The 26,767-nt window shown below is 39.8% G+C and overlaps 1 protein-coding gene across 11 annotated transcripts in view; it reads right to left on the bottom strand.

The window, feature by feature from the left end:
• Positions 1–26,767, bottom strand: part of RNF121 (ring finger protein 121) — an 82,590-nt gene that overhangs the window by 12,960 nt on the left and 42,863 nt on the right. For 3 of the 11 annotated variants that reach the window (XM_080816002.1, XM_080816004.1, XM_080816003.1), the window contains 3 exons: positions 7,931–8,085; positions 4,961–5,068; positions 1,622–1,742 (listed from right to left, as the gene is read on the bottom strand). In XM_080816002.1, the coding sequence (XP_080672128.1) occupies positions 1,622–1,742; positions 4,961–5,068; positions 7,931–8,085 (384 nt within the window). Of the gene's footprint in view, positions 1–1,621; positions 1,743–4,960; positions 5,069–7,071; positions 7,186–7,930; positions 8,086–26,767 lie in introns of all 11 variants that reach the window. The other 8 variants (XM_080816005.1, XM_080816006.1, XM_080816007.1 and 5 more) reach the window with 4 other exon arrangements.

The following is a 26,767-nucleotide window of genomic DNA, read 5'->3' as shown; positions in this document are numbered from 1 at the left end:
ATGCACACAGCAAATATCCTACCATTTGCAATATTGCCTTGCACTCACCAAGAGTTCCCGAGGGACCTCATACAAAGTCAGCACCAATCCTTTCCTGTGCTTTGAAATTGGTCTCCACTGGTATCTGCTGCCTAAAGACCAGGACTGCTATCTGGCTGCCCCAAGAGAACCTACTTCCCTGACATTCTTTTAAGGTTTCTCTGCGAACTACCAAACCTCATGTTGCAAGAACTTCTGAAGGCCTTTCAGAGCTCTTGCATCAGACAGAGACACATGAATTTCAGCACAGAACTGGAGAAATGACCGTTAAACTTGGAAATATTCCTTCTTGGGGTGGGGTCTTCTATGGGCTGACACTGTGATGAGGAGTACTTGTGTTGTTCACATAATTAAAAAGAGCATGCATTACTTTTATAAGCAGCAAAACAACAAACACGCATTTCTATTTTGAAAAAAAGAAATAGGAATATTGACTTGGGTTTCTTAAGACTGGCTGTTACTTTACCCACATTTTGAGCCTGAAGAATCTCTCCCTGGTCTCCACCTTATAGCATTTTCTATCTCAGTGAAAGTATACCAGCCAAGGAGTGGTTCGAGTTACACACTGTCAGCTTTGATACGTACTTTCCTTCTATCTTCAGAACCAATCTATATTCAAGTCCTACCCAAATCTTACCAAAATACTCAAATAGCTTGCCTCTCTCGCTTCACATCATCTCTCCCCTAACCCAAGCTACTTTCATCTTGCCCAGACTACTACAACTGCCTCTTAGTCTTCACGGGTCACTCTAAGCTGTGGACCCCTAATCTGTTCTCAACCCAGGAGCCAGAATGATCTTTTTAAAGTGCAAATCCAAAGATGTCACTTTCTATCTTAGCCTCCCAGGATTTTTAGCATAAAAAACACAATCTTTCACTTGGCTTTCAAGGTTTTTTCTAGTCTAGCCCCTTACTTCTCCAGACATTTCCATCCTTACAACCGAACTAGCTTTAGTTCCTCCAAATGGTCACCCTTTCTCTCACTACAGGACTCTTATCTACACATGCACTTTGCTCTATCTGCCACCCACTGCTCTATCCGCCACCCACATCACTTCCCACTTCATCTAGTTAATTCCAACATATCTCAACAGTCACCTCTTTAGGGAAGCCATCTCTGGGCCCCAGATTAGGTCAAATGCCCTTACTGCATTTGTTCACACCACTGTGGAGCTTTCCTTCAGTTTTTATAAATGTTATAATTTTGTATTTATTTGTGTGCTTTGTTACTTTCATACCCATCCCTGTCACTAGGGCATAAACTCCATCTGTGCAAGAACCATGTAACCTCTGTAATTCCAGCACAAACCTAGTGCCCAGGCACATCAGAGGCATTAAGTATCTATTGAATGTTAACTTCCTGAATGATAAAGTGGTTCTTCCCTAGAATGGCCCTAAAGTTAAAAATTCCAGGGTATATCTGGGATCTGGTTTTCCAAATTTTAAGGAAGAAATCTCCATTCATACTACTGATATGTTGAAGGATTTTTTTGATGGCTTATCTCTTCCATCAAACCAGTGATGCTATACTGACCTTTGTGGAGGTGGCAGTAGACAGTATTAAAAGCCCAGGTGAACTTACCCCTATGGTAGACGCCATGTAGTCTGCACACATCTCTGCAAAATCTCGCTCAAGAACTCCATAGTAGAGGCCATAGAAGAGGAGAGAAATGCCAAAGTCCATGGCATCTTCTGGTTTGATCCTGTAAGGAAAGCAGCATGGCCTATAAGGCCTGCCCTAAGACACAACTGGTTTGGATTACTACTCTGGGACACACAAGGAGGCACCTATTTAACAGCTAAAGCAAGTGTTGGCAAAGTAAGACCAAATCTTATGCCTGTTTTTTATATGGCCTCTTGGCACTGTCTGTGAACTACCAAAACCGAGGTCTTGCCTACACCCCTCTTTCCTACTTTGTCCCCAGTGCCTGCCTCCTCCAACTGCCCACCATGCCTTGCAGCTATCTAGGGCCCACTCTGGTTGGCACCTACGTGCTGGAGACTCCACTGCTGGCAATCACTGGACACCACCAACCAGTGGAATTTCATTCTGGAAGACGACAACTCAAGTTGCCTCACCTCCAGCCAGCTGCCCAGGTTGAAATGGCTGGGTAAGGGCACACCAAGATCTGGGTTGTCAATGGAACAGAAAGTAAAAGTGATCCCAGTGGTCCCACACCCACTTGTCAGGCCCCTCCTGAGAATGTCTAATCTGATGGCAAGTGGGCACAAAGTATGCCTCCCACTTGAGAGAGCCCATCCATCAAACAAGGTGGGGCAAGGGAAGAGCTTCCCCTCTTGTTATACTATATATTATCCTAGACTTCACCTTTTGTCCACAAAGCCTAAAATATTATTTGGCCCTTTACAGAAAAAGTTTGCCAGCCACAGCTTTAGAAATAAAAGATAAAATCAGTCATTTAGCAAATATATACATACCAGTTACCATAACATTTTAAGCTGTATCTATACATATTCTGTATCATGTCACCAATGTTAAACTTGGGTCCAGGGGCACCTGGATGGCTCAGCTGGTTAAGTGGCCAGCTCTTGATTTCAGCTCCAGTCATGATCTCAGGGTCCTGGGATGGAGCCCTACATCAGGCTCCATGCTCAGTGCATAGCGTGCTTAATGAGTCTTCCTCTCTCTCCCTCTCCTTCTGCCTCTACCCCAACCCCCCTGCTTATGGTCTCTCTCTCAAATAAATAAATAAATTTTTAAAAATGGCCTGGGTGACTCAGTCAGTTAAGCATCTGCCTTTGGCTCAGGTCATGATCTCGCAGTCCTGGGATCAAGCCCCATATCGGGCTCCCTGATCAGTGGGGAATCTGCTTCTCCCTCTCTCTCTGCCCCCTAACTCATGCTCACACTCTCTCTCAAATAAATAAATAAAATCTTTTTTAAAAAACTGGTGGTCCAAGTCTACTTACTAAGAAGGACAAAGATCTTGCCTGTACATTAGGAGGCTTGTTTTAATAATTCTAAGGACCAATAAATTGCAACCTTCCGTCTTTGAATGTTTATTATAGAAAAGAACCTTTGACAAAAATTTGTACCAGGAACTGTACGCGTTTCCTTAAAGTTGTAAGTTTCATTTATCTTAAAAAGTTGAGTGTATTCATCGATCTTGTAATATTTAACCCACTAGACATCATGATCTTATATCAATTAACCTGATTAGTAGCGTAAAAATGGTCAATATTCTCAATTCTGTTTTCCTCCTTGTATAGCTTATACAAGTAAAAATGAACTGTAATTACAGAATAATCATCTTTAATACAATGCAGAATCTTGAACTCACAACTCTGAGATCAAGAGTCGGACACTTAACCGACTGAAGCACTCATGCACCCTACAATGCAGAATCTTGATTTTTATTTTTTTAAGCACACAGATTAGGAAGCTACCTGGAAATATCTTGGTTTTCTTTGATGGGACTTGTTAGACTCTATACTGATAAATTCTTATAAATATTTGTGGAGCCTGTTTATGGTTTCAGCCTGTACTTCTCCTGGAAGAAAGAATTCCATGGGTATCCTCTCATTGTATAAAGTAAGGACTTACTCCTTTCAGTTTCCAAGAGACTCCTGCCTATGGTGCACTAGACTTAGGAAAGAGGCCAGTGGTCCTGACTTTAAATCTGAATCCTAAATCTCTAGCTTTGAGTGCCCAGCCCTAGGCTTAGGATGGCTCATGATCCACAGCCCATAGTCCCCATCACCTCAGCCAGGAGACCACATTTCCATTTTCTTCTGTCCCGCTGACTCACTATACCCTACAGTCTCAGAGTCCAGGATTTCTTGGCTTTCTTGGCTTCTGCCTCAACTGGGAACAGGGGAATCTATATGCTGATATGAATCTTTTTGAAATCTTACGACAATACGAAGCAATAGCCATAATCTGACTCTTGGCAGTGTATCCTTAGAAGCAACAATATTAAAAAACACCCTAAGTGCCCAACAATGGAGCAGAAGTTAAATGTCCACGGGTTAACTTTCTAAAAAACTGTTTCCTTAGAAGTCTGGTAAAAGTAGAATGTCTGCTACATTACAGAGAAACAATGTGTTAAACATGACATGTGACTAGTACACTGTAACTGAACTGGGAGATTCTTAAAACTGGCTGTGTTCCCAGGAGGGGGAAAGCTTCCAGGCCACCCATCTGTGTGGTTTCACTCCCTCATGTCTCAGCCCTGAAGTGCTCTGAGGGCTCCTACAGATACCTCTGCTGTTTCCTGCCCGGTATGCTTCTAGGTGTGGCCAACTGTGTCACATGAGTTCAGTTGTCTAGTCCAGGGGTTGACAAACTTTTTGTGGAAAGGGCCAGATAGTAGATACTTTGCGTTTTGTGCCCCAAATAGTCTCTGTCACAGATACTCAACTCTGCTACTGTTACACTGCAAAAACAGCCATAAACAATGAAGGCATAAACAAATGAGTGTGATGGTGTTCCAGTAAAAATTTCTTTTATTTTGTAAAAATAGGAGGTAGGCCAATTTGGTCCACAGGATAGTTTGCCAACCCCTAGTCTCCCTAAACATAAGACAACTCAGGTAGAGTGGACATCGCCGTAAATAGTGAATGCATGGACAAGGAAAATGACTCTGATAGGGTGATAGAGTTATGGGTAACTGGCTATAATCATTATTATGCTTACTTTTGTGACACTTTTCCATTAAAATATAGGTTCTTGGAAAACATAACCAATGATTTGGGACTCTAACTCTATATATCCACACATTCCTTTCTCTTTGCCAGCATAAATCCTGGAGGGCCCACCTTCCCATTCCCCAAAGCTCAAGTCTCCTATCCTGGGTGCCATGGCTTGTTAATATTCACGGCTTGGCTCCAGGAAGAAAGATATATCTTACCAGCCCCTCCTCCCCAAACACAAACAAAAACAAAAGCAAAGAGTACTTACTTGAATAATAAATTGAGACCAAAGAGGGTAAACATGACAGCCATGTAGCCAACAATGCCAGTGGCATAGCTGATTTTATAGATCAACAGGAACCACTTATAAACCAACCTGGAGAAAGGAGAAAAAATTAGCATAGCTGACATGGAAACTTGCCTAGGGGCCTCTAGATTACCACAATCTCTTATTCTTATATCAATGGGGACATTAGGTTATTTGCTTAGGACTTACTAAGCAACTTCAGCTACTATTACAGACCTAGTCACTCCGTTAATTGCAGAAATACCCCTGCACACCAGGGAGGAGCTAATGCTTTCTATTTTCCTGGTCTCAGATGACATTAGACAGCTATGCCCTCTCAAATTCAGATTAGTTGGATAAGGAAGTGAAAACTAGTAACTATATTTATGTTCAGATGGGAACAGGTGGGGAAGGCCAGTCGTTCTTGTCAGGAAAGAGAATTCAAGGGAAGATGAAAAAGAGAATCAGCTATGGGCTCCCCCTCCCCTTTTAAAAAATACTTATTTATTTAAGTAATCATTATACCCAATGTGGGGCTTGAACTCACCACCCCGAGATCAAGAGTTGCATGCTCTTCTGACTGAGCCAACCAGGCCACCCAAGCTTTTCCTACCGGGAATGGTTAACCTGAATACTTCTTTGCTCCTATAAACAGGACAATTATGAAATGGTATCTAATGAATTTGCTTCTGAAATTATTTTCTTTCTGGTGAAGAAGGGATAAGAAAGGAGGCACTCAGAGAATACCTTTGAATGGATGTGTGTGATGGTGGTAGGGGTGAGGTAGGGTGGGGGTCATATAATGTTCTCAAAGGAAGAGCAATGCTCTCTATAAGTCAGTTAAGTGTGAAATCAAGAACCAATACTCTATCTGGGGTGAGAGCAAATGAGGAATTCACTTGAATAAACACCTCAAGCCTGTCTGGCTCCGAGACCAAGTTACTACCAAGCTTGATGGACCACAGAGAGGAAGCTTAGGTCCCTATCTAAGCAAGTGGTGAGAAGTTCTCAGGCAAGGGAAAGGCCCCAAACATTTTGCAATGCCTGCTCTCAGAAACACAAAACTCCATTACCCAGGGTTTGCACTCATCAGACAGGAGTGAGGCAGTGGAAAGGATGTAGAATTTTAGGCGGAATCTGGATTAAGTGAGTTTTATTAGCTGGGTAATCCCAGGTAAATCAAATCACTACTCTAAGACAAGTTTACTTACTTGTAAAATGAGGAAACTATGATACCTTCCTCAATGGATTGTACAGAGCCCATTTCCTGGTATATATAATACATGCTCAATGCTACATGAATAAGCATGGATGTTTATGAAAGTGCTTTGAAATTATAAAGCACTACAAATGTTAGTTATTATCATCAAAAACCTCCCATGTCATAGACACAATTTCAGTCATTTTACCTATAAGCTAATATTGGTTGTTACTCTTTTTTTTCTTTTTAAAGATTTTATATATTTGTTTGACAGAGAGAGACACAGTGAGAGAGGGAACACAAGCAGGGGGAGTGGGAAAGGGAGAACCAGGCCTCCCATGGAGCAGGGAGCTCAATGTGGGGCTACATTGCAGGACCCCGGGATCATGACTCAAGCCAAAGGCAGATGCTTAACGACTGAGCCACCTAGGCGCCCAGGTTGTTACTGACTCTTAAAGTATATTTTTACACTTTTTCCTCATAGTACCCTTTATGAGGGAGCAATTATTATCACATTTCTAGGGGTAAAAAGTTCAAGGCTCAGAAAAGTGAAGCCATACAGATCAGGTAATTAGCTAGCAGGGCTAGAGTTTCCAATAATCCACAAGCATCTGGCTCCAGAGGCTCTATCTTCTATCATGGCCCTTAATGTAAACTACTTCTAAATCATGGAGGAACTTCTAAATCACCAACTTCACCTTGAAGATAAATTTTACCATGTACAAGGAAACTCAGAAGGCCAAAGTAATAGTGAAGCAGAACATAAAATGCATGGGAAAAAGAGCAACTTGCAACTTAGAAGCCTTTGGTTCTGGTAGTTACAACTTTGAGGCTGGCTACTTCCTCTGCTAGGCTCTCCTGGACCTATACACACATCTCTCACAGCACTTACCAACTGCACTGAAACAGCTGCTTTCTTGTCCATCTCCTCCATTAAACCGAGCATTCCTTGAGGGCAGGGACCATGTCTTATCCAGCTCTGTATCCCCAGCGCTCAGCACAGGGCCTGACACATAGCAGGTGCTTGTTGAATGAATGAATGAATGAGAAAATCTCTTTCTTTCTGTCAAGTACAGATCTTAAATGACCTCACAAGCTGGTTGGGAGGATCAAATTAGAAATGCATTTGGATAAAATACAAAGAATAATACAGGCAGGGGCTATTCTATGACCAAAGAAGTATTGTTTGTTGAAAAACTGCAAATTTGCTGAGATTCATTCATTCAACAAAAATTCAAAGAGTAGGCTACTATGTGCCAGGCCCTGTGGCAGGGCCTAGATATACAGGGACAAACAAAATACATGTGGTTCCTGATCTCACAGTTACAGTTTAGTGGGGGAGACAGACAGTCAAAATTTTAAATTATGTTCTATGATGGAAAACTATAGGGCCTATGAAAGACTCTAACAGAAAATCTTATTTAGAGATCAGAGAAGGGTTCACAAAAGAAAATAACATGTAAAATGAGACCACAATGATCCTCAGAATTTGCTTACTTATTTTGGTTGCTTTTAATATAAACAGACCTTGATATAAACTCTAAGGTAAGCTATAAAGAAATATTTTGGGGTTTTTAATCTGTGAAGGGGGGGTAGTTCTCCCAATCAGCTTGTTTTGGTGGGGGTCCATACTAAACAATCTTAGCAAACAGAAATTATAACTTTTTTCAGCCTAAACCCACCCCAAACCCATGCACTCCAACCCATTTGCTTCAGGAAACCTAGCTCTTCCCCACTACCTAAACTCTCACCTTGGGGTTGTCTGTACTAGTGGTTTCCGGGTGGCTCGGAAGGTGACAAAAGCTGTGACAGCAGAGAACAAGATCCAGATCACTAGGAACCTCCACCAGTGCAGCTTCACTGTGAAATAGAGGGGAACAACCCACATCTGAAAGAGGGTCACCATCTGAAACACAAACACAAGCACTTCAGCGCTAGCCAGCTCCCTCTGTGCTCCGTCCGCAAGTCCACAGGGTATGTCGTGTGTTCCATTTTTTAGCCTGATCCTCTCCCAGATTTCCAATGTTGGACAGAGGCACCACCTAGTGATCTAACTTAGAAACCTAGGACCATGCCTGACACCTCCCTTTCATCCCTCACTTATCTGTTGTATATATTCTTTCCTTTCCATGTGAGCCCTTGCTATCCCTTACCTGGCTCACTACAATAACCTCTCTTGTTAAATCTCCCTGAAGTCATCATCCCCCTCTACAATCTATCCTTCCCAAGAGCCCTGGGATGGCCTCTCTAACATACAGTCTTGAATGTGTCATTCCCCTGCTTACAACCTTCTAATAGTCCCCTGCATACAGGATAACACCCAACACCCTTCAACAGGCAGTCAAATGCCCCACAATGTGCCCCAAACTATTATTTCAAGGTTGACCTTCTACTACTCCCCATGCCATTAGTTAGGTCGTTCCCCTCAGGCTAAAATGTCCTTTCCACCTGCCTTTCTGCCTGATAATATCATATCCAAGACACATGAAACCTTCGGTCTTCTTTCCAGGCAGAAAGAGTCATAACTTTCCAATGATCCAAAAGCACTTTCTTTTCTACCATCATTGCTTATCTAAAGCATGATTCAAATTCATTCTCTGAATGTAAGCTCCTTGAGAGCAGTAACTAGTCCATATTCATCTGTTTCCTATGTGCTAGGAAACCGTCTAGCACACAACAGATCTTCAATAAACTTAGATACTTGAGAAGAAAGCAAACTAGAACCCAAAAGGGAGGCACATTTCTGCTGTAAAGAGGCACTTTCTTTTCTACCATCATTGCTTATCTAGAGCACGGTTCAAATTAATTCTCTGAATGTAAGCTCCTTGAGAGCAGTGACTAGGCCATATTCACAGATCTTCAATAAACTTAGATACTTGAGAAGAAAGCAGAACTAGAACCCAAAAGGGAGGTGCGTTTCTGCTGTAAAGAGGTCTCAGAACTCAGACTTGTCAGCTGAAGAGTTCCAAATATATAAAATGATTCTAAGTCAGAAGTTTGGACTGATCACCAGTCCTCTCCTCCCTGATGCCTCTTAATTCCCTCCACCAACCACCTTGCTTTCACTAGATGTCACTGTGCTCAGGTGAGTAGCAGGTGTTAAAAAAAAAAAAAATTAATACTTAATGGGAAGCTTTCTTCCTGATGTCATCAAAGGAAAGGAAAGAACATTTAAAAAGGGCTGTGCATGGGGACGAGCTATAGAGAGGAAAATGGTAGCTAGTTTCCTAAAGTTCCATAGTGGAGAAAACTTGAGAAAGTATTTACTTGGGGATTTCTAGACCAGTGCTACCTAATCAAAATATAATGGGATTCACATACGTAATTTTAAGTTTTCTAGCAGCGACATTTTAAAAAGTAAAAAGAAACGCTGGTATTAATTATTTTTAAGGATTTTAATTATTTATTTGAGAGAGAGCAAGCAAAAGGGGAGGAGCAGAGGGAGAGGGAGAAGCAGACTCCATGCTGAGCACAGAGCCCGATGTGGGGCTCAGGCTCATGACCCCAAGATCATGACCTGAGCCAAAATCAAGAGTCAGATGCTCAACTGATTGAGCCACCCAGGTGCCCCCAGATGATATTAATTTAAATAACATATTTTATTTTATCCAATATATCCAAAATATTATCATTCCAACATTTACTTAATATTAAAATTTATGAAATATTTTACTTTTTTTTGTACTGAGGTTTTGAAATCTGATGTGTACCTTATATTTATGGCATACCTCAAGAGAGACCAGTCACATTTCAAGTGCTCAACAGCCATATGGTAATGGTGGTTCCCATACTGGATTAGTGCAGCTCAGAGCATCTTTTTAGCATTTAGTTCTCTCCTGTAGCTTCTAACAGACTGCTCTGTGGCAAAAAAAGGCCTTAGTGTTTTAGTGTTATTTTACTAAATAACAAATAATTTACTAAATAATAACACTGAGAGGAGAATGGTGAACAGATCCCACTTGGCTTTAAAGCTTACAGATTTGTGTGCTCAATGGTGCTGGCTAATGGTCAGTGAACAATGTGTCTCAGTACCTGTTCTACTGCTCAGGAACCCCCCAGCTGACTCTCCGAATGAAATATCCTAAAATATCCTAAAATATCCTGATATGAAAGTGTGGGAGCACTGGGATATACTAACAAATGGCTAACCAAATAACACTCCAGGTAACATTACTGGAGATAATGGGAGGAGACCAGGAAAGGACATCATAACAAACCACACACTATTTAAGCAAGAGGATAAGGGCTCAGTTGGTTAAGTGTCCAACTCTTGATTTCAGCTCAGGTCATGATCTTGGGGCTATGTGATCAAGGCCCATGTTGGGCTCTGTGCTCAGCAGGGGAGTCTGCCTGGGATTCTCTCTCTCTCTCTCTCTCCCCCTCCCACTATGTACTCTCTCGATAAATAAATTTTTTTAAAAATCTTTAAAAAAATACTTTAAATTAGGGAATAAGAGATAACCAGAATCATGATATTCAGAGGCAGTAAATAAATGGTGGTAAGATGTAGAAAGAAGAGCTGCAGGGTCATAATTTATCTCTCCATGAGCTGTAGCTCTGCTTACTTTGGGTGCAGTGAGAGGCAAAAGACCTGGATTCTATTCTGGGTTGAATAAAGGCATAATCAGGAGCAGGCATCAGTGTAAAAGGCATGAAAAAAATCTTCCCTTGCTTTGTAACTCTGAGGCCTAAAACTTTAAGGCTATAAAGCTACTCAACTCACATCATGAAAGAAAGAGAAAGACAAAAAAGGAAAGAAAAGGAAGAAGGAAGGAAGGAAGGGAAAGAGGGAGGAATTTAGGGACAGGGTTACATTCTTTCAAACCAGATAGCCAATTAGAAGCCCGAAAGACCTAGATTCTAGTTCTGTGTGCTTCCAACTCACTGGGTCACTCGAAAGAGGTCCTTCCTCCTTGAGGGAAAGGTTTGACTTGATTTTTCAAGCCCCTTCAAGTTCTAACATGCTAAGGTTCTATTAAGCAGCCTTGTAACTGGGGGAGCGAAGGCAGTGCTCATTCACTTGTACACTGAGTATTTATTTTGCATTTAATGGAAAGAATGCAGAAATAAACATGATCTCTAGTCCCTGTCCTCAAGGAGCTAACAGTCCAGGGGTGCCTGGGTGGCTCAGTCGTTAAGCATCTGCCTTCAATTCAGGTCATGATCTCAGGGTCCTGGGATCAGAGCAGGAAGCCTGCTTCTCCCTCTCCCACTTCCCCTGCTTGTATTCCCTCTCTCACTCTCTCTCTGTCAAATAAATAAATAAAATCTTAAAAAAAAAAAAAAAGGGGGCGCCTGGGTGGCTCAGTGGGTTAAAGCCTCTGCCTTCGGCTCAGGTCATGATCCCAGGGTCCTGGGATCGAGCCCCACATCGGGCTCTCTGCTCAGCAGGGAGCCTGCTTCCCCTTCTCTCTCTGCCTGCCTCTCTGACTACTTGTGATCTCTGTCTGTCGAATAAATAAATAAAATCTTTAAAAAAAAAAAAAAAAAAAAGGAGCTAACAGTCCAGCAGCAGGAGAAAAATAGAAATCAAACCCAAACCTTTAATTTTTTTTTTTAATAATGATTTTATTTATTTATTTGACAGAGAGAGAGAGAGATCACAAGTAGGCAGAGAAGCAGGCAGAAAGAGGTAGGGGTCAGGGAAGCAAGCAGGCTCCCTGCTGAGCAGAGAGCCCGATGTGGGGCTTGATCCCAGGACCCTGAGACCATGACCTGAGCCAAAGGCAGAGGCTTAATCCACTGAGCCACCCAGATGCCCCCCAAACATTTAATTTAATGATTCTATTAATCTTTAGGTTTAAAAATTAAAAAAAATTTTTTTTTGTTTTTTGTTTTTGTTTGTTTATTTTAGGTAGGCTCCAGGCCCAGCACAGAGCCCAGTATGGGGCTTGACTTCATGATGCTGAGATCAAGACCTGAGATGAGATCAAGAGTGGATGCTTAACCAACAGAGCCACCCAGGCACCCCTAAAGATTTTATTTTTAAGTAATTTCTACACCCAATGTGGGGCTCAAACCCACAAACCAATGGAGCCAGCCAGGCACCCCTCTTTAGATGTTTTTTAGAAGTTTAAATAGAAATCATTAAAGAATGAATAAACCAAGTAGAATGATATAGTAAAATGACTGGACATTTTAGAATTAATGAGATCTAGGTATGAATCCCAATATAACTATTTACTGTATTAGCTTAGGGAAGTCATTTAACCATGATAAGCCTGAATTTTCCCAACTGTAAAAGAGGATTAACAGTATCTACTCTCAAAAGATTGTATAGATTAAGTGAATTAATGCATGGAAAGCTCTCAGAACAATGCCTAACAATGTAAGCATTTAATATAATGTAATAAATATAATGCAAATAGTCAGTATAATAGCTCTTTTATATTAAAAAAAGCAGAGTGCATAATTCACAGTAAGCATTCAGTAAATGAGATCTCTTATTAGGTCCTCACATGATCAAAACTGCATAAAGTCAAATGTAATAAGAGAGCAAAGACTGCAAAAAGGCAAACAAAATAATCAACATACTGAAAGTGGCGGGGTTATAATGAGATAGAGATAAAGAAAAATACAAAAGATCAATGAAACCAAAAGTTGACTGCTTAAAAAGATTAAAAAAACAATAAACCTTTAGCCAGACACAAGAGAAAAAGAAGACACAAAATTAGAAACAAAAAAAGAAGTTAACAACCAATACCATAGAAATACAAAGAACTATAAAAAACTACTACAAAAAATTATATACAAAAAAATTGGACAACCTAGAAGAATTAAATAAATTCCCAGAAACATATAATCTTTCAAAACTGAATCTGGCAGGAACAGAAAATCTAAGCAGATTACTAGTAATGAAATTGAATCAGTAATCAAAAACCTCCCAACAAATGAAAGTCCAGGACCAGATGGTTTCACAGGGGAGTCCTACCATTTTTTTTTAAATTTTATTTATTTATTTGACAGAGATCACAAGTAGGCAGAGAGTCAGGCAGAGAGAGAAAGAGAGGAGGAAGCAGGCCCCCTGCCAAGCAGAGAGCCCGATGCGGGACTCGATCCCAGGACCCTGAGATCATGACCTGAGCTGAAGGCAGAGGCCCAACCCACTGAGCCACACAGGCGCCCCGAGTCCTACCCATTTAAAGAAGAGTTAATACCTATTCTCCTCAAACTATTTGAAAAAGAAGAAAAGAAAGAAAAGGAGAAAAGAAAAAAGAAAAGGAAAGAAAGGAAGGAAAGCTTCCAAATACATTCTATGAGGCCAGCCTTACCGTGATACAAAACCACACAAAGACACTACAAGAAAACAAACAAAAACCCAAACAAACAAACAAAATACCTACAGGCCAATATCCTGCATACACATAGATGCAAAAACCCTCAACAAAATACTACCAAATCACATTCAACAAACATTAAAAGGATAATGCATCATGAGCTGGTGGGACTTATTCTAGGGATGCAAGGATGATTCAATATTCAGAAATCATATTCCACATTAACAAAATGAAGGCTAAAAATCATACAATTATCACAATAGATGCAGAAACAGCATTTGACAAAATAATATCCATTCACGATACAAACTCAACAAAGTAGAGGTAGAGAAAATATACCTCAACATAATAAAGGCTGCACAAGAAAAACCCACAGTCAACATCATACTCGATGGAGAAAAACCAAAAGTTTTTCCTCTACGATCAGGAACAAGACAAGAATGTCCACTCTTGCCACTTTTATTCAACACAGTACTGGAAGTCCTAGCCACAGCAATCAGGCAAGAAAAAGAAACAGAAGGCATCCAAATTGGTAAGGAAGAAGTTAAACTTTTACTGTTTGCAGATGACATACCAGTATACATAGAAAACCCTAAAGAGGGGCACCTGGGTGGCTCAGTGGGTTAAGCCTCTGCCTTCGGCTCAGGTCATGATCCCAGGGTCCTGGGATCAAGCCCCACGTCGGGCTCTCTGCTCAGCGGGGAGCCTGCTTCCTCCTCTCCCTGCCTGCCTCTCCGCCTACTTGTGATCTCTCTCTCTGTCAAATAAATAAATAAAATCTTAAAAAAAAAAAAGAAAACCCTAAAGATTTCACCAAAAAGTTTTCAGATTTCAGATATAAGATATCCCCATATATTAGAAATAATATATGCATTCAGTAAAGTTTCAGGATACAAAACTAATTTATAGGACTCTCTTGCACTTCTTATACACTAAAAATGAAGTAGCAGAAAGAGAAAATAAGAAAAAATTCCATTTGCAACTGTACCAAAAAGAGTAAGATACCCAGGAATAAACAACTGAGGAGGTGAAAGACCAATACTCCGTAAACTGTTAAAAGACCGATGAAAGAACTACAGATGACACAAATGGAAAGATATTTCATGCTCATGGATTGGAAGAATTAATATTATTAAAATGTCCATACCACCCAAAGCAATCTATAGATTCAATGTAATTCCTACCAAAATACCAACAGCATTTCTCTCAAAACTACTAAAATTTGTATGGAACTGCCAAGACCCCAAAGAACCAAAGCGATCTTGAGAAAGAAAAGCAAAGCTAGAGGCTTCATAATGCCAGGTTTCAAGATATACTACAAAGCTATACTAATCAAAACAGTATGGTACTGGCACAAAAACAGACACATAAATTATTCCAATTTTGGTATATATACTGCCAAAATAAGCACAGTAGACACATAAATCAACAGAACATAAAAAAGAGTTCAGAAGTAAACCCATGTTTATATGGGCAATTAATCTAAAACAAAGGAGGCAAGAATATACAAAGACAGTCTCTTCAATAATTGGCACTGGGAACACTGGACAGCTACATGCACAAGAATGAAACTGGACCACTTAAACTATACACAAAAATTAAAATAAAATGGGGCGCCTGGGTGGCTCAGTGGGTTAAAGCCTCTGCCTTCGGCTCAGGTCACGATCCCGGGGTCCTGGGATCGAGCTCTGCATCCCGCTCTCTGCTCAGTGGCGAGCCTGCTTCCTCCTCTCTCTCTGCCTACTTGTGATCTGTCTGTCAAATAAATAAATAAAATCTTTTAAAAAAATTAATGCAAAATGGATTAAAGACCTACATAAAACTCCTAAAAGACAACACAGTAATTTTTTTGACATTGGCTTTATCAGCATTTTTCTAGATAGGTCTCTTCAGCCAAGAGAAACAAAAGCATAATTAAACTCTTTGGACTACACCAAAATAAAAAGATTCTGTAGAGCTGCACCTGGTGGCTCAGTCAGTTAAGTGTCCAGCTGTTGGTTTCAGCTCAGGTCATGATCTCAGGGTCCTAGGATCAAGCCCCATGTCAGGCTCTGCACTCAGCACAGAGTCTCTGCTGGAGACTCTCTCTCTGTCCCCCTCCCTTTGCTCCTGCCCCTGCTTGCTCTCTCTAAAATAAATAAATGAAATCTTAAAAAAAAAAAAAAAAAGCTTCCGTAGAGCAAATAAAACCATCAACAAAACAAAAAGGCAACCTACTAAATGGGAGACAGTATTTGCAAATGATATATCCAACAAGGGGTTAATATTCAAAATACATAAAGTACTTCTACAACTCAAACAGCAAAAAACAAATAATCTGATTAAAAATGGGCAGAAGACATGAACTTCTTCTAAAGAAGACATACATGAAAAGATGTTCAATATCACTAATCATAAATGCAAGTTAAAATCACAATGACATATCATCACATGCCTGTCAGAATGGTTAAATCAAAGACACGAGAAATGAGAAGTGTTAGCAAGGATATAAAGAAAAAGGAACCCTGTGCACTGTTGGTGGAATGCAAACTGGTGCAGCTACTATGGAAAACAGTATGGAGGTTCCTCAAAAAATTAAAATAGAACTATCAGTAATTCCACTATTAGGTATTTACCCAAAGAGAACTGAAACACTAATTTGAAAAGATATATGCACCCTTATGTTTACTGCAGCATTATTTACAGTTGTCAAGATATGGAAGGAACACAAGTGTCCATTCCCAGATGAATGGATAAAGAAGATGTGGTTTATACATACAATGGAGTATTACTCAGCCATAAAAATGGGAAACCTTGCCATTTGTGACAATATGGATAGACCTAGAGGGTATTATGCTAGGTGAATTCAGACAGAGAAAGACAAATACCATATGATTTTACTTATATGTGGAATAAAAAAAATAAAACATACGAATAAACAAACAAAAAGCAGAAACAGACCCATAAATAGAACCAACTGAAGGCTGTCGCGGGAAAGGCAAATGGATGAACGTGAGTAGGAGATACAGAACACCAGTTATGGAAAGAGTAAGTCATGGGGATAAAATGTACACCATATATAGTGGTGGGGAATATAGTAAATGGTACTGTAATATTGTATGGTCACACACTTGTGGTAAGCATGGCATAACATATAGATCTGTTGAGTCAATATGTTGTACACCTAAAACTGATGTAAAATCATGTGCCAACTATACTTCAATTTAAAAAAAAAATCACCAAAACTTCCAGGGGGAAATATGTGGTGGGGTTATTGCAATTTCTTTATAAAGTTTAGTTTGTCCTTTCCAGAAAAAATAAATGATCTAAAACACAAACCAAGGATTTGAGGTCACCTTCAGGTACCTGGACACACTCCATTAGGTAGGCGTAAAAGCCAGATTCTGTTCAGGGCCTGGAAAGCAGTGGCTGACCAGGGGCCAAGCAGAGGGGCAAGTGAATGGAATAGCTTCCCACATGAAAACTGGTAAGTTACAACTTGCCCTAATTTCTTTATTTCTACTGCAGTAATTATTATCATTCTGCTTAATAAGTGAATTGAAGCTTCTTCATTAAGGAAGGCATTTTTAGTGGCAAGCTTGGCAATTTGTAAATTGCTGAAAGTTACCTAAGATTTTCAGAACAATGTCAGGGACGCTGGTGCCATCTGCTGGCAACACGTTACGCAGCCACATTAAGTTCAATAATTTGCTCAAGTGTTTGTGCCTGATGCTGTCACAAAATAATGGGAAGCTTTGGCTCTAAATTCACTCCCAGGATTTGGGATGGTGAGACAAATACATAGACTGAGCAGCCGTCAAGTACAAGCGGTGAAGCATTAAGTACTGACATGAGAGTTCAGAGGAAAGACAGCAGTGTGAGCAGGAGCCATCAAGGAAGACTGCCTAAAAGCGGCAGAACTCTGGCTGGTTCTGAGGGGGCTTGGAGTTGGCCAGCTGAAGGGGGAAACTGCAAGCCATTCACCTTTCTTTCCCTGAGTCTACAAATACAAAACTGAAGTGAAGACTAGCCTGAAACTTGTTCATTGATTCATTCTGCAAACATTTACGTAGGGATTATCCCAGCTTCTCTGATCCAGAAAGTTAAGAATAGATGCATGCTACCTTCTCTCTCCACAAGACTATACAGCTGAAATGATAATGTTAGGCACTAACAAAAGAGCTAGACTGTATTTAAATAAACTGTCTTTTAGATTTTTTTCACCTCAGAAACTGTAATTCATGAAAAACCAGAAAAGAAGTCCCATATCACATCCTCCCCAGGGCACCAGCTCCCCTGCTGGTCTGCTTACGCTTGGCACTTTTGTCTTTCAGGGTTCTCACCCCTGCTGTATTGCCCTATGTTGCAGGGGCAGTGATCACCCACCATGCTTGGCTGGAAAGGAAAATAAAGGATGAACTGAAAACTGCATGTCCAGCTAGTAGAGCAAAGTAAGAGACTCGCAGCTAACAGAACAATCAGTTCGGAAAAAAATACTGATAAATGGACAGAGGTCAACTGAAGGAAGGTGTTTAGGGTATGTTTCACAGCTCTGGTCAATATTTTCGTGAATAATTTGGTTGAAAATACAAAGGATCTGCTTACCAAACTGTGGACAGCAAAAAGTTTAGGAGCTGGAGAGAACAAGGCAGCAAACACAACAAGATAAAAGCAAGATAAAAAATGAATAAAGTCTGTTTCTAGAGTTCTTCTAGCTCTAACACTGTATGAGTTACTAAGCTAAAATGAAGAACCAAAACTATATGAGGAAACCCAACCAACTACCCAAGTATAGAATGGAAAATGAGTGGTTTAATAGCAGTTTATGTGAAACAGATCTAGGGGTCTCAGTTGACCACATATTGCCAGGGAATATATGCCAGCAGGGCCACTGACAAAAAAACTAAGGCAACCTATGCTGCTTAACTAGGAATATGCCCAGAATGAAGGAGGCAGCAGTTCTACTGTTCTCTGCTCTGTCAAAGCATTCTTAGGGCTCTACAATTAAGTCTTAGGACCACACTGTACAAAGAACATTGACAAAGAAACATGGCCATAAGGGAGCAGCCAGGATTACAAAGGGTCTAGAAACCAAGTTACATAATGAACAGCTGAAGGCCCTAGGACCTGGAGAACTACAGGGAGGCATAGATGCTACCTTCAGTTATTTGAAGACTGTCCAGAGGCCCAGTAAGGAGATATAAGCAGTGCAGTTCTTGTGACCAAGTATGACCCCACATATTGCTAGAATACTCTACAGGGCAGAAACTTGGGTTTTCAATTCCCCCCCAGCATACCCCTAGCAAATAGTTGACCTTATCACATGAGGCAGACCATTCCACTGCTAAAAGATATGCTAGATAATTCTTCCCTGATGCTGACCTGAAAAATCTGCCTTTGTGTACCCTCTGACTCTGGGTCCAACTATGGTCTTTCAGAGAGGCATAGAGTACATTTACTTCCTGTTTCTTATGACTACTCTTCTAATACCTAGAATTTTGTCTTTTCCCCCAAGTCATCTTCTCTCCAGGCAAGAGTCAGCCAAGTAATAATTTAACAAACACTTACTGAGCCCTTATTGGACATCATAAGAACCTGGACATCTGCTAAGAACTGCAGAATCCAGAGATAAAAAACTAAACCTCCTCAAGAACTTAAGACTGCCAAGGAGAAAAAAAACAATTATAATGCAGTATGATAAGTGCTATAAAGGAGTAAGCCCTGGTAGCCAAGAAAGTGGAGGAGAGGCTTTCAGTCCACAAGGCTTCCTGAAGAAAGCAACCTTTGACCTCTGTCCTGATGGCCTAGTAGATGTAAGCAAAAGCATCATGATGAGTGAGTGTTCAGGATAAGGGAACATGGTATTTCTGACGAAGTACAAATAAGGAGGGAGGTGTGAAAAACGAGCCTACAGAGCAGGCAAGGCTCAGAAAAGGCTGATGTATGCATTACACATACAGAAGTTCTGATTATAGTCTGGGAGAAAAGTTTTTCTTTTGCATAGAAAGTGGGTTTCCATCCTTTACCATCTTAGATGATATTCTCTAGTCACATTTCAGTAACCCTCTTAATGTGTTGCTCTAAGAAAAATCTATAGTAAAGATTTCTAGGTAGGAGATTTTGCCACTCATCCATTCCACACGGGAACAGCAGTTCAGGGGATAGGAGCTGGAAAAGATACGGTTTTTGGTAACAGAGATGATGAAAGCTTCCCCTTGGAGATCTTTAAAAATAGGACAGATACTTTTCCAGGCATAAACTTACTCCTTCCCCTAAAATCCCTGCGGGAGCTAAGAAACAAATAATATTAGACTCTGAACAGATGATGAAAACTGTGTGATAGAGAAGCTAAAAAGCAAGCTGGGCCTAGGCTAGGTTTCCAATCCAGATCTTCTGTCTCCCAAGTCCTGCCTCCCTGGCACCATTCACTTCTGAGTTTGTGATAAAACCCTGGAAAAGCTGAGGAAGTGATATAATGTAGATATTAAAGGGGTGGAGAAGGACGGCCCTGGTCAAAAGTCACCGAGGAAGGAAATATCAGGGGAGTTAAAAACAGAAATGACCATGGCAGAAACTGACAATTTCCTGGAGCTTTTGAGAAACCTCAAAAAAAATGCCTGAGTGCTCGTATGAGAAGAGCACTTACTCAAGAATCAGATTTTGGATTTATGTCCAGCTCCCCAATTTAATGGTCATGTACTCTCAACAAGTCTCTGCACTGTTTTGCACTTTGATTTACTACTCTGAACAATGGAGTTATATTCCTATCCTGACCACCATATAAAGCCACTGTGAGGTTCCAAGGAAATATCAGACAAGAAAAGTATTTTTTAAAAATATCAACAAATTGTAGGGACGCCTGGGTGGCTCAGTTGGTTAAGCAGCTGCCTTCGGCTCAGGTCATGATCCCAGCGTCCTGGGATGGAGTCCCACATCGGGCTCCTTGCTTGGCAGGGAGTCTGCTTCTCCCTCTGCCTCTGCCTGTGCTCGCTCACTCTCTCTCCCTCTCTCTCTCTGACAAATAAATAAAATAAAATCTTTAAAAAAAATATCAACAAATTGCAACTATAAGCAGCTTAAGGTAGTATTACTACTGTTGTTATTACTGAAAAGAACAGTAACCTGAATTTTATTTTATTTTTTTAAAAGATTTTATTTATTTATTTGACAGAGAATGATCACCAGTAGGCAGAGAGGCTGGCAGAGAGAGAGAGAGGGAAGCAGGCTCCCTGCTGAGCAGAGAGCCCGATGCGGGGCTCGATCCCAGGACCCTGAGATCATGACCTGAGCCGAAGGCAGAGGCTTAATTTAACCCACTGAGCCACCCAGGTACCCCCTGAATTTTAAATGTAGAAAACAGCAGGACCTTTTGCTCCTAAATAGCAGTTAATTTAGACGAAATTCTTTTAACGTGAAGGATGGACCTGAACTCCTAAGTTACAAAAAGATGTTTGATACTTTTCACAGTGAAACCAGTGGACTGGTATACTTGCTCATAATCAGCCTAATAGCTGGCAGCATCCATGCTGCTCTCTGCCAGTGCTTCTCATAAGGGGTGGATTTCCTCCCCAGGGGACATTTGATGGAGTCTGGACACATTTTTGGCTATCATGATCAGGAAAGGGGATGCTAGTGGCATCTAGCAAGTAGAGGCCAGGCATGCTGCTAAACATCCTCCAATGCACATGACAGTCCCCCATGAAAATAAAGAATCACCTGGCCCAAAATGTGAATAGTCTCCCTATTGAGAGACTGGTCTAGGAGAATAGAACTAGTGTTTTTCCACTCAGGGTTCATGTGTGCCCACTGAAAGGTTGAGTTGCCAAATAGCATGAGGGAAAAACAGAAAATTTCAGTTTGAGAGAAACAGAGCCTTATCAATTAATTCCATCATTTCTCAGCTTGTCCATAAGAAGCATTTTTTTTTAAAAGCTCTGATAGCTAATCTCAAACAATTCATGTTTCTACTACCTGACAATCATCCCAGTGTCTCTCCTTTACACGACATTCTCTGAGGAGCCATTTTGTTTTGATTCTTTTTGATTCCCATTCTTCACTCTGTAGACATTTAATGTGTTTAATATATTTTTGTTTGTATCTGTTCTTAAAAACTGTATTTTTTGTGCATGTATTTCGATTTATTAGTTGGCACTGAATCTGTTTCTTACTTTTTAGATCCACAAGTCGTTACAAGTAAATCTAATGTGTTGCTTTAACTGCAATGCAGAGTCCTGATATGCAGCCACCACATTTTACCTATTTATTCAGATACAAATACCCAGACTGCCTCCAACTCTTCAATTAACTGCCATAATTAACATTTAAACCAATACCTTCTCACATGTCCCTTTAGGATATGTCACAAGATATGTATATATTCCATCTGACTGAATACTCCCAGGCTGCTCTCCATAATACCTGCCCCATCTTCATATCTACAAAGAACAGACAAAAGTTCCTAAAGCCTCTGATCCCTGCCAGCAGTTGGACATATCTAGCTTGTTAGTCTAGAATACCAATTATCATCAGTTTTAATTATTACTAATCTCCTATTCTGCTATCAGTTAACTTTGCCTATCCTACCCTTTTAGAGAACAAGTACCCTTAATCCCCTTATTTATTCATTTACTTATTTATTTAAAGAGGGACACAGCAGGGTGGGAAGGGCAGATAGAGACAGGGAGAGAGAATCGCCAGTAGACTCCACGCCCAGCATGGAGTCTGACATGGGGGCTCAACCCCACAACCCCAAAACCACAAACCAAGACAAACTCGAGTCAGATACCTAATCGACTGAGCCACCCAAGCACCACCCTCTATCTTAAATAATCAAATTTATCAAAATTTTATCTTATTTATCCACATAATTTTTATTAACTTCATAGTTTTGCCTTTCATAATTAGATCTTAAATCTATCCTTAGTCCCCTTTGTATGGCATGTGATACAGGAATCTAGTTTTAATATTTCTCCATTCGGTGAGCCAGTCTTCTCAATACAATCTACTTAACAATGAATATTTCCTTCACTGATTGGTGGTTACACTTTTATTATCTTTTTTTTTCTTTTTAAGATTTATTTATTTGAGAGAGAGAGGGAGAATGAGTAGGAGGGGCAAGAGGGGAGAGAATCTCAAGTAGACTCTGGGCAGAGTACGGAGCCTGACACAGGGCTCAATATCACAACCCTGAGATCATGATCTGAAATCACGACCTGAGCTGAAGCCAAGAGTTAGATACTTACCTGACTGAGCCACCCAGGCTCCCCTACACTCTTATTGTATATTAAGATCCTATTATACAGGGATCTGTCTCTGAGATCTTTACTCTGTTCTGCTGGTCTATTTGTCTATTCTCATGGTATATCTTACTACTTGAAAAGGCAAGTCTGTGTCTTGGGAATTGCTTTCCTTCTCGCTTTTAAACTTCAAGAAGGGGGGGAAATGAATTAATCAGAATCTCTAATGAATATTCCCGTCATTAGTCATGCATGGACCACTTTTAATTTTTAAAATTACTTTTAATTGTGGTAAAAACTCATAAAACTTACCATCTTAACCATTTTTAAATGTATGGTTCGGCAGTGCTAAGTAATATTCCCACTGCTTTGTAACAGATATCCAGAACTTGTTCATCTTACAAAACTGAGACACTTCTATGCCCTTTAAATAACAACTCCCCACTTCCCCCCTCTGCCCCAGCTCCTGATAACCACCATCCTACTTTCTGTTTCTGTGAATCAGACTACTCTAGGTACCTCATATAAGTGGAAAACAAATAAAAGCATTTGTCATTTTCTGACTGGCTTATTTCACTACACATAATGTTCTGAAGGATCACCATGTTGAAGCATATAACAGAATTTCCTTCCTTTTTAAGTTAAATTATTTTTAATAATATGATAACTACTAAACCCATCACTCAACATAAAAACTGGAACATCTAAAACTACTTATATCTAGCTATGTGCTCTTCTCTAGCCTATCCTCCATCTTCCATCCAACATCACCCTTATCCTGCATCTTGATTTTATCATTCCCTTGCTTCTTAAAATACAGTTACATTATGCATTTACATATTTTTAAAAGATACTCTTTAGTTTTCATTGTTTTTAGCTTCCTATGAAAGGTACCAAGTTATGAGAAGCCTTCTGAACCTTTTTTCACTCAATATTAAATTGCTAAGAGTATCCTTACCATTACTTTTAACTACAGTTAATTATTTTTTGTGTTGTTTTATATATTTCATGTTGTATGTATGGTTTCACAAGTTACATAATATTCCATTGGGTGAATACAACAAAGCTTAACTTATCCAGTCACCTATACTTGGATATTGAGTCATTTTTAAGTTTTTGCTATTACAAATAATGCTGTTATGGAAATTCTGGTACATCTCCCTAGTGTGCATATGCAAAACTCCAAGATCAAAATGAAGAGGCAACCTACTGAATGGGAGAAGATATTTTCAAATGATACAGCTGATAAGGGGTTAATATCCAAGATATATAAAGAATCTATACAGCCCTACACCAAAAAATAATAATGAAAGAATCTGATTAAAAATGTGTGGCTCAGCAGAGTGAGCATCCCACTCTTGGGTTCAGCTTGGGTCATGATCTCGAGGGTCCTGGGACTGAGCCCCACTTTGGGCTCCCTGTGCTGTGGGAAGTCTGCTTCCCCCTTCTCTATTCCCTTCCCTCTGCCCCTCACCCCACTCTTGCATACGTGCACAGGCTCTGTCTCTCTAAAATAAATAAATAAATCTTCAAAAAAAGAAAAGATTTAAAAAATGGGCAGAGAACCTGAATAGACATTTTCCCAAATAAGACATACAGATGGCCAAGAAGTACATGAAAAGATGCTCAACTCACTAATCATCAGGGAAATGCAAATCAAAACTATAGTAAGATATGATCTCACACAGAATGGCTAGTATCAAAAAGATAACAAGCCTTGGTGAGGATCTGAAGAAAAGGGAAGCCTGGTATACTATAAATTGGTATAGCAACTGTGGAAAACATTGTAGAAGTTTCTCAAAAAATTTAAAATAGAAATATCGTATCTAGTAACTCCACTACTGGTTAGTTCCTGCCCTGCGCCCCCTGACCCCGGCAAAAGAAACCATTAATTTTGAAAGATATGTGCAATCTCTATGTTTTTTGCAGTAATATTTACAATAGTTAAAATATAGAAGCAACCTAAGTGTCCAGTGATAGATGAATGGATAAAGAAGATGTGGTATATGTGTGTGTAATACTATACAGCCATAAATAACAATGAGATCTTGCCATTTGTGACAACATGGATGGACCTAGATAGAGCCTATCATGCTAAGTGAAATAAGTCAGACAGAGAAAACAAATACCATGTAACTTCACTTACATGTGGAATCTTTAAAAAAAAAAAAACACACACCACCAACACAAATGAACAGAGAGAAACAGATTCATAAATACAAGGAGTAAACAGTTAGCTGCCAGGGGGGAAAAGAGTTGGAGGATGGACAAAATAGTGGTAGGGGATTAAGAGGTACAAACATTCAGTTATAAAGTAACTAAGTCAGGAGATTGAAAAGTACAGCACAGGGAATACAGTTAATAAGACTATAATAATGTATTGTGACAGACGGTACATATACAAATACAATGATACACTTATCGTTATACACTGTATAATATATGGAATTGTTGAATCACTATGTTGAATACCTGAAAATAATACAACATTCTGTATCAACCATACTTTAATAAAAAATTCAAGGAAACTAAAATAGCAAATACAAAATCTAGTCAACAATATGAACAACCAATAGAAGAAACCAAATGACTACTAAGCATGAAAACATGCTCAACCTCACTAATTCAAAAAGTAGTCAATAGCTTAGATATTTTCACTCTATTAAACTGACAAAGGAAAGAGCAAAAGAAGGGAACACAGAGGAAATACAAAAACCACCATAAAACAAGTAACAAAATGGAAATAAGTATATACCTATCAACAATTACTTTGTTTTTTTATAAGACATTTTAAAGAATTTTTTATTTATTTTAAGTAATGTCTACACCCAACACGGGGCTCAAACTCACAACCCTGAGATCAAGAGTCGCACAGTCCTTTGACTGAGCCAGCCAGACACCGCTATCAATAATTACTTTGAATGTAAATGGACTGAAGACTCCAATCAAAAGACAAAGGATGACAAAACTGATAAAAAAACAAGACCCATCTATATGCTGCTACAAGAGATACATTTCAGACTTAAAGACACATACAGAATGAAAGTGAGGGGATGGAAAAGCATTTTTCATGCAAATGCAAATGAAAAGAAAGCCAGGGTAGCAATACTTTTATTGGACAAAGTAGACTTTAAAACAAAGACTGGGGGCGCCTGGGTGGCTCAGTGGGTTAAAGCCTCTGCCTTCAGCTCAGGTCATGATCCCAGGGTCCTGGGATCGAGCCCTGCATTGGGCTCTCTGCTCCGAGAAGAGCCTGTTTCCTCCTCTCTCTCTGCCTGCCTCTCTGCCTACTTGTGATCTGTCTGTCAAATAAATAAATAAAATCTTAAAAAAAAAACAAAAAACAAAAAACAAAGACTGTAACAAGAGATAAATAAGAACACTAATAATCATAAAGGAGATAATCCATCAAGAAAACGTAACAATTATAAATATTTATGTACCTGACTAGGAGCACCCAAATACATAAAACAGCTAACAACACACCTAAAGGAAGTAATTGACAGTAATAAAACAATAGTAGGGGAGTTTAACACCCCACTTACATCAATGGATAGATCATCCAAGCAGAAAATCAACAAGGAAAGAGTAGCTTTGAATGACACATTGGGCCAGATGGATCAAACAAATATATTCAGAACATGCCGTCCTAAAATAACAGAATACACATTCCTTTCAAGTGGACATGGAACATTCTCCAGAACAGATCACATATTAGGCCACAAAACACATCTTAACAAATTTAAAACAAACTCACAATGGATTAAGGATCTAAATGTGAGACCTAAAACCATAAAAATCCAAAAAGAAAGTATAAGCAATAATTTCTCTGACATCAACCACAGAAACATTTTCTAGATCTGTCTCCTGAGGCAAGAGAAACAAAAGCAAAAATAAACTACTGGGACTATATTAAAATAAAAAGCTTCTGCACAATGAAAGAAACAACCAACAAAACTAAAAGACAATCTACTGATTGGGAGAAGATGATGAACTATGACTTCACACCTGTCAGAATGTCTAAAATCCAAAGCACAAGAAACAACGAGTGCTGGTGAGGATGTAGAGAAAAAAGAACCCTTGTGCACTATTGGTG

This window comes from Martes martes, assembly GCF_963455335.1.
Source record: "Martes martes genome assembly, chromosome: 10".
In the NCBI taxonomy this organism is placed as follows: domain Eukaryota; kingdom Metazoa; phylum Chordata; class Mammalia; order Carnivora; family Mustelidae; genus Martes; species Martes martes.
The sequence above is the reverse complement of the archived record's forward strand: the minus strand, read 5'-3'. Positions and strand labels throughout refer to the sequence as shown.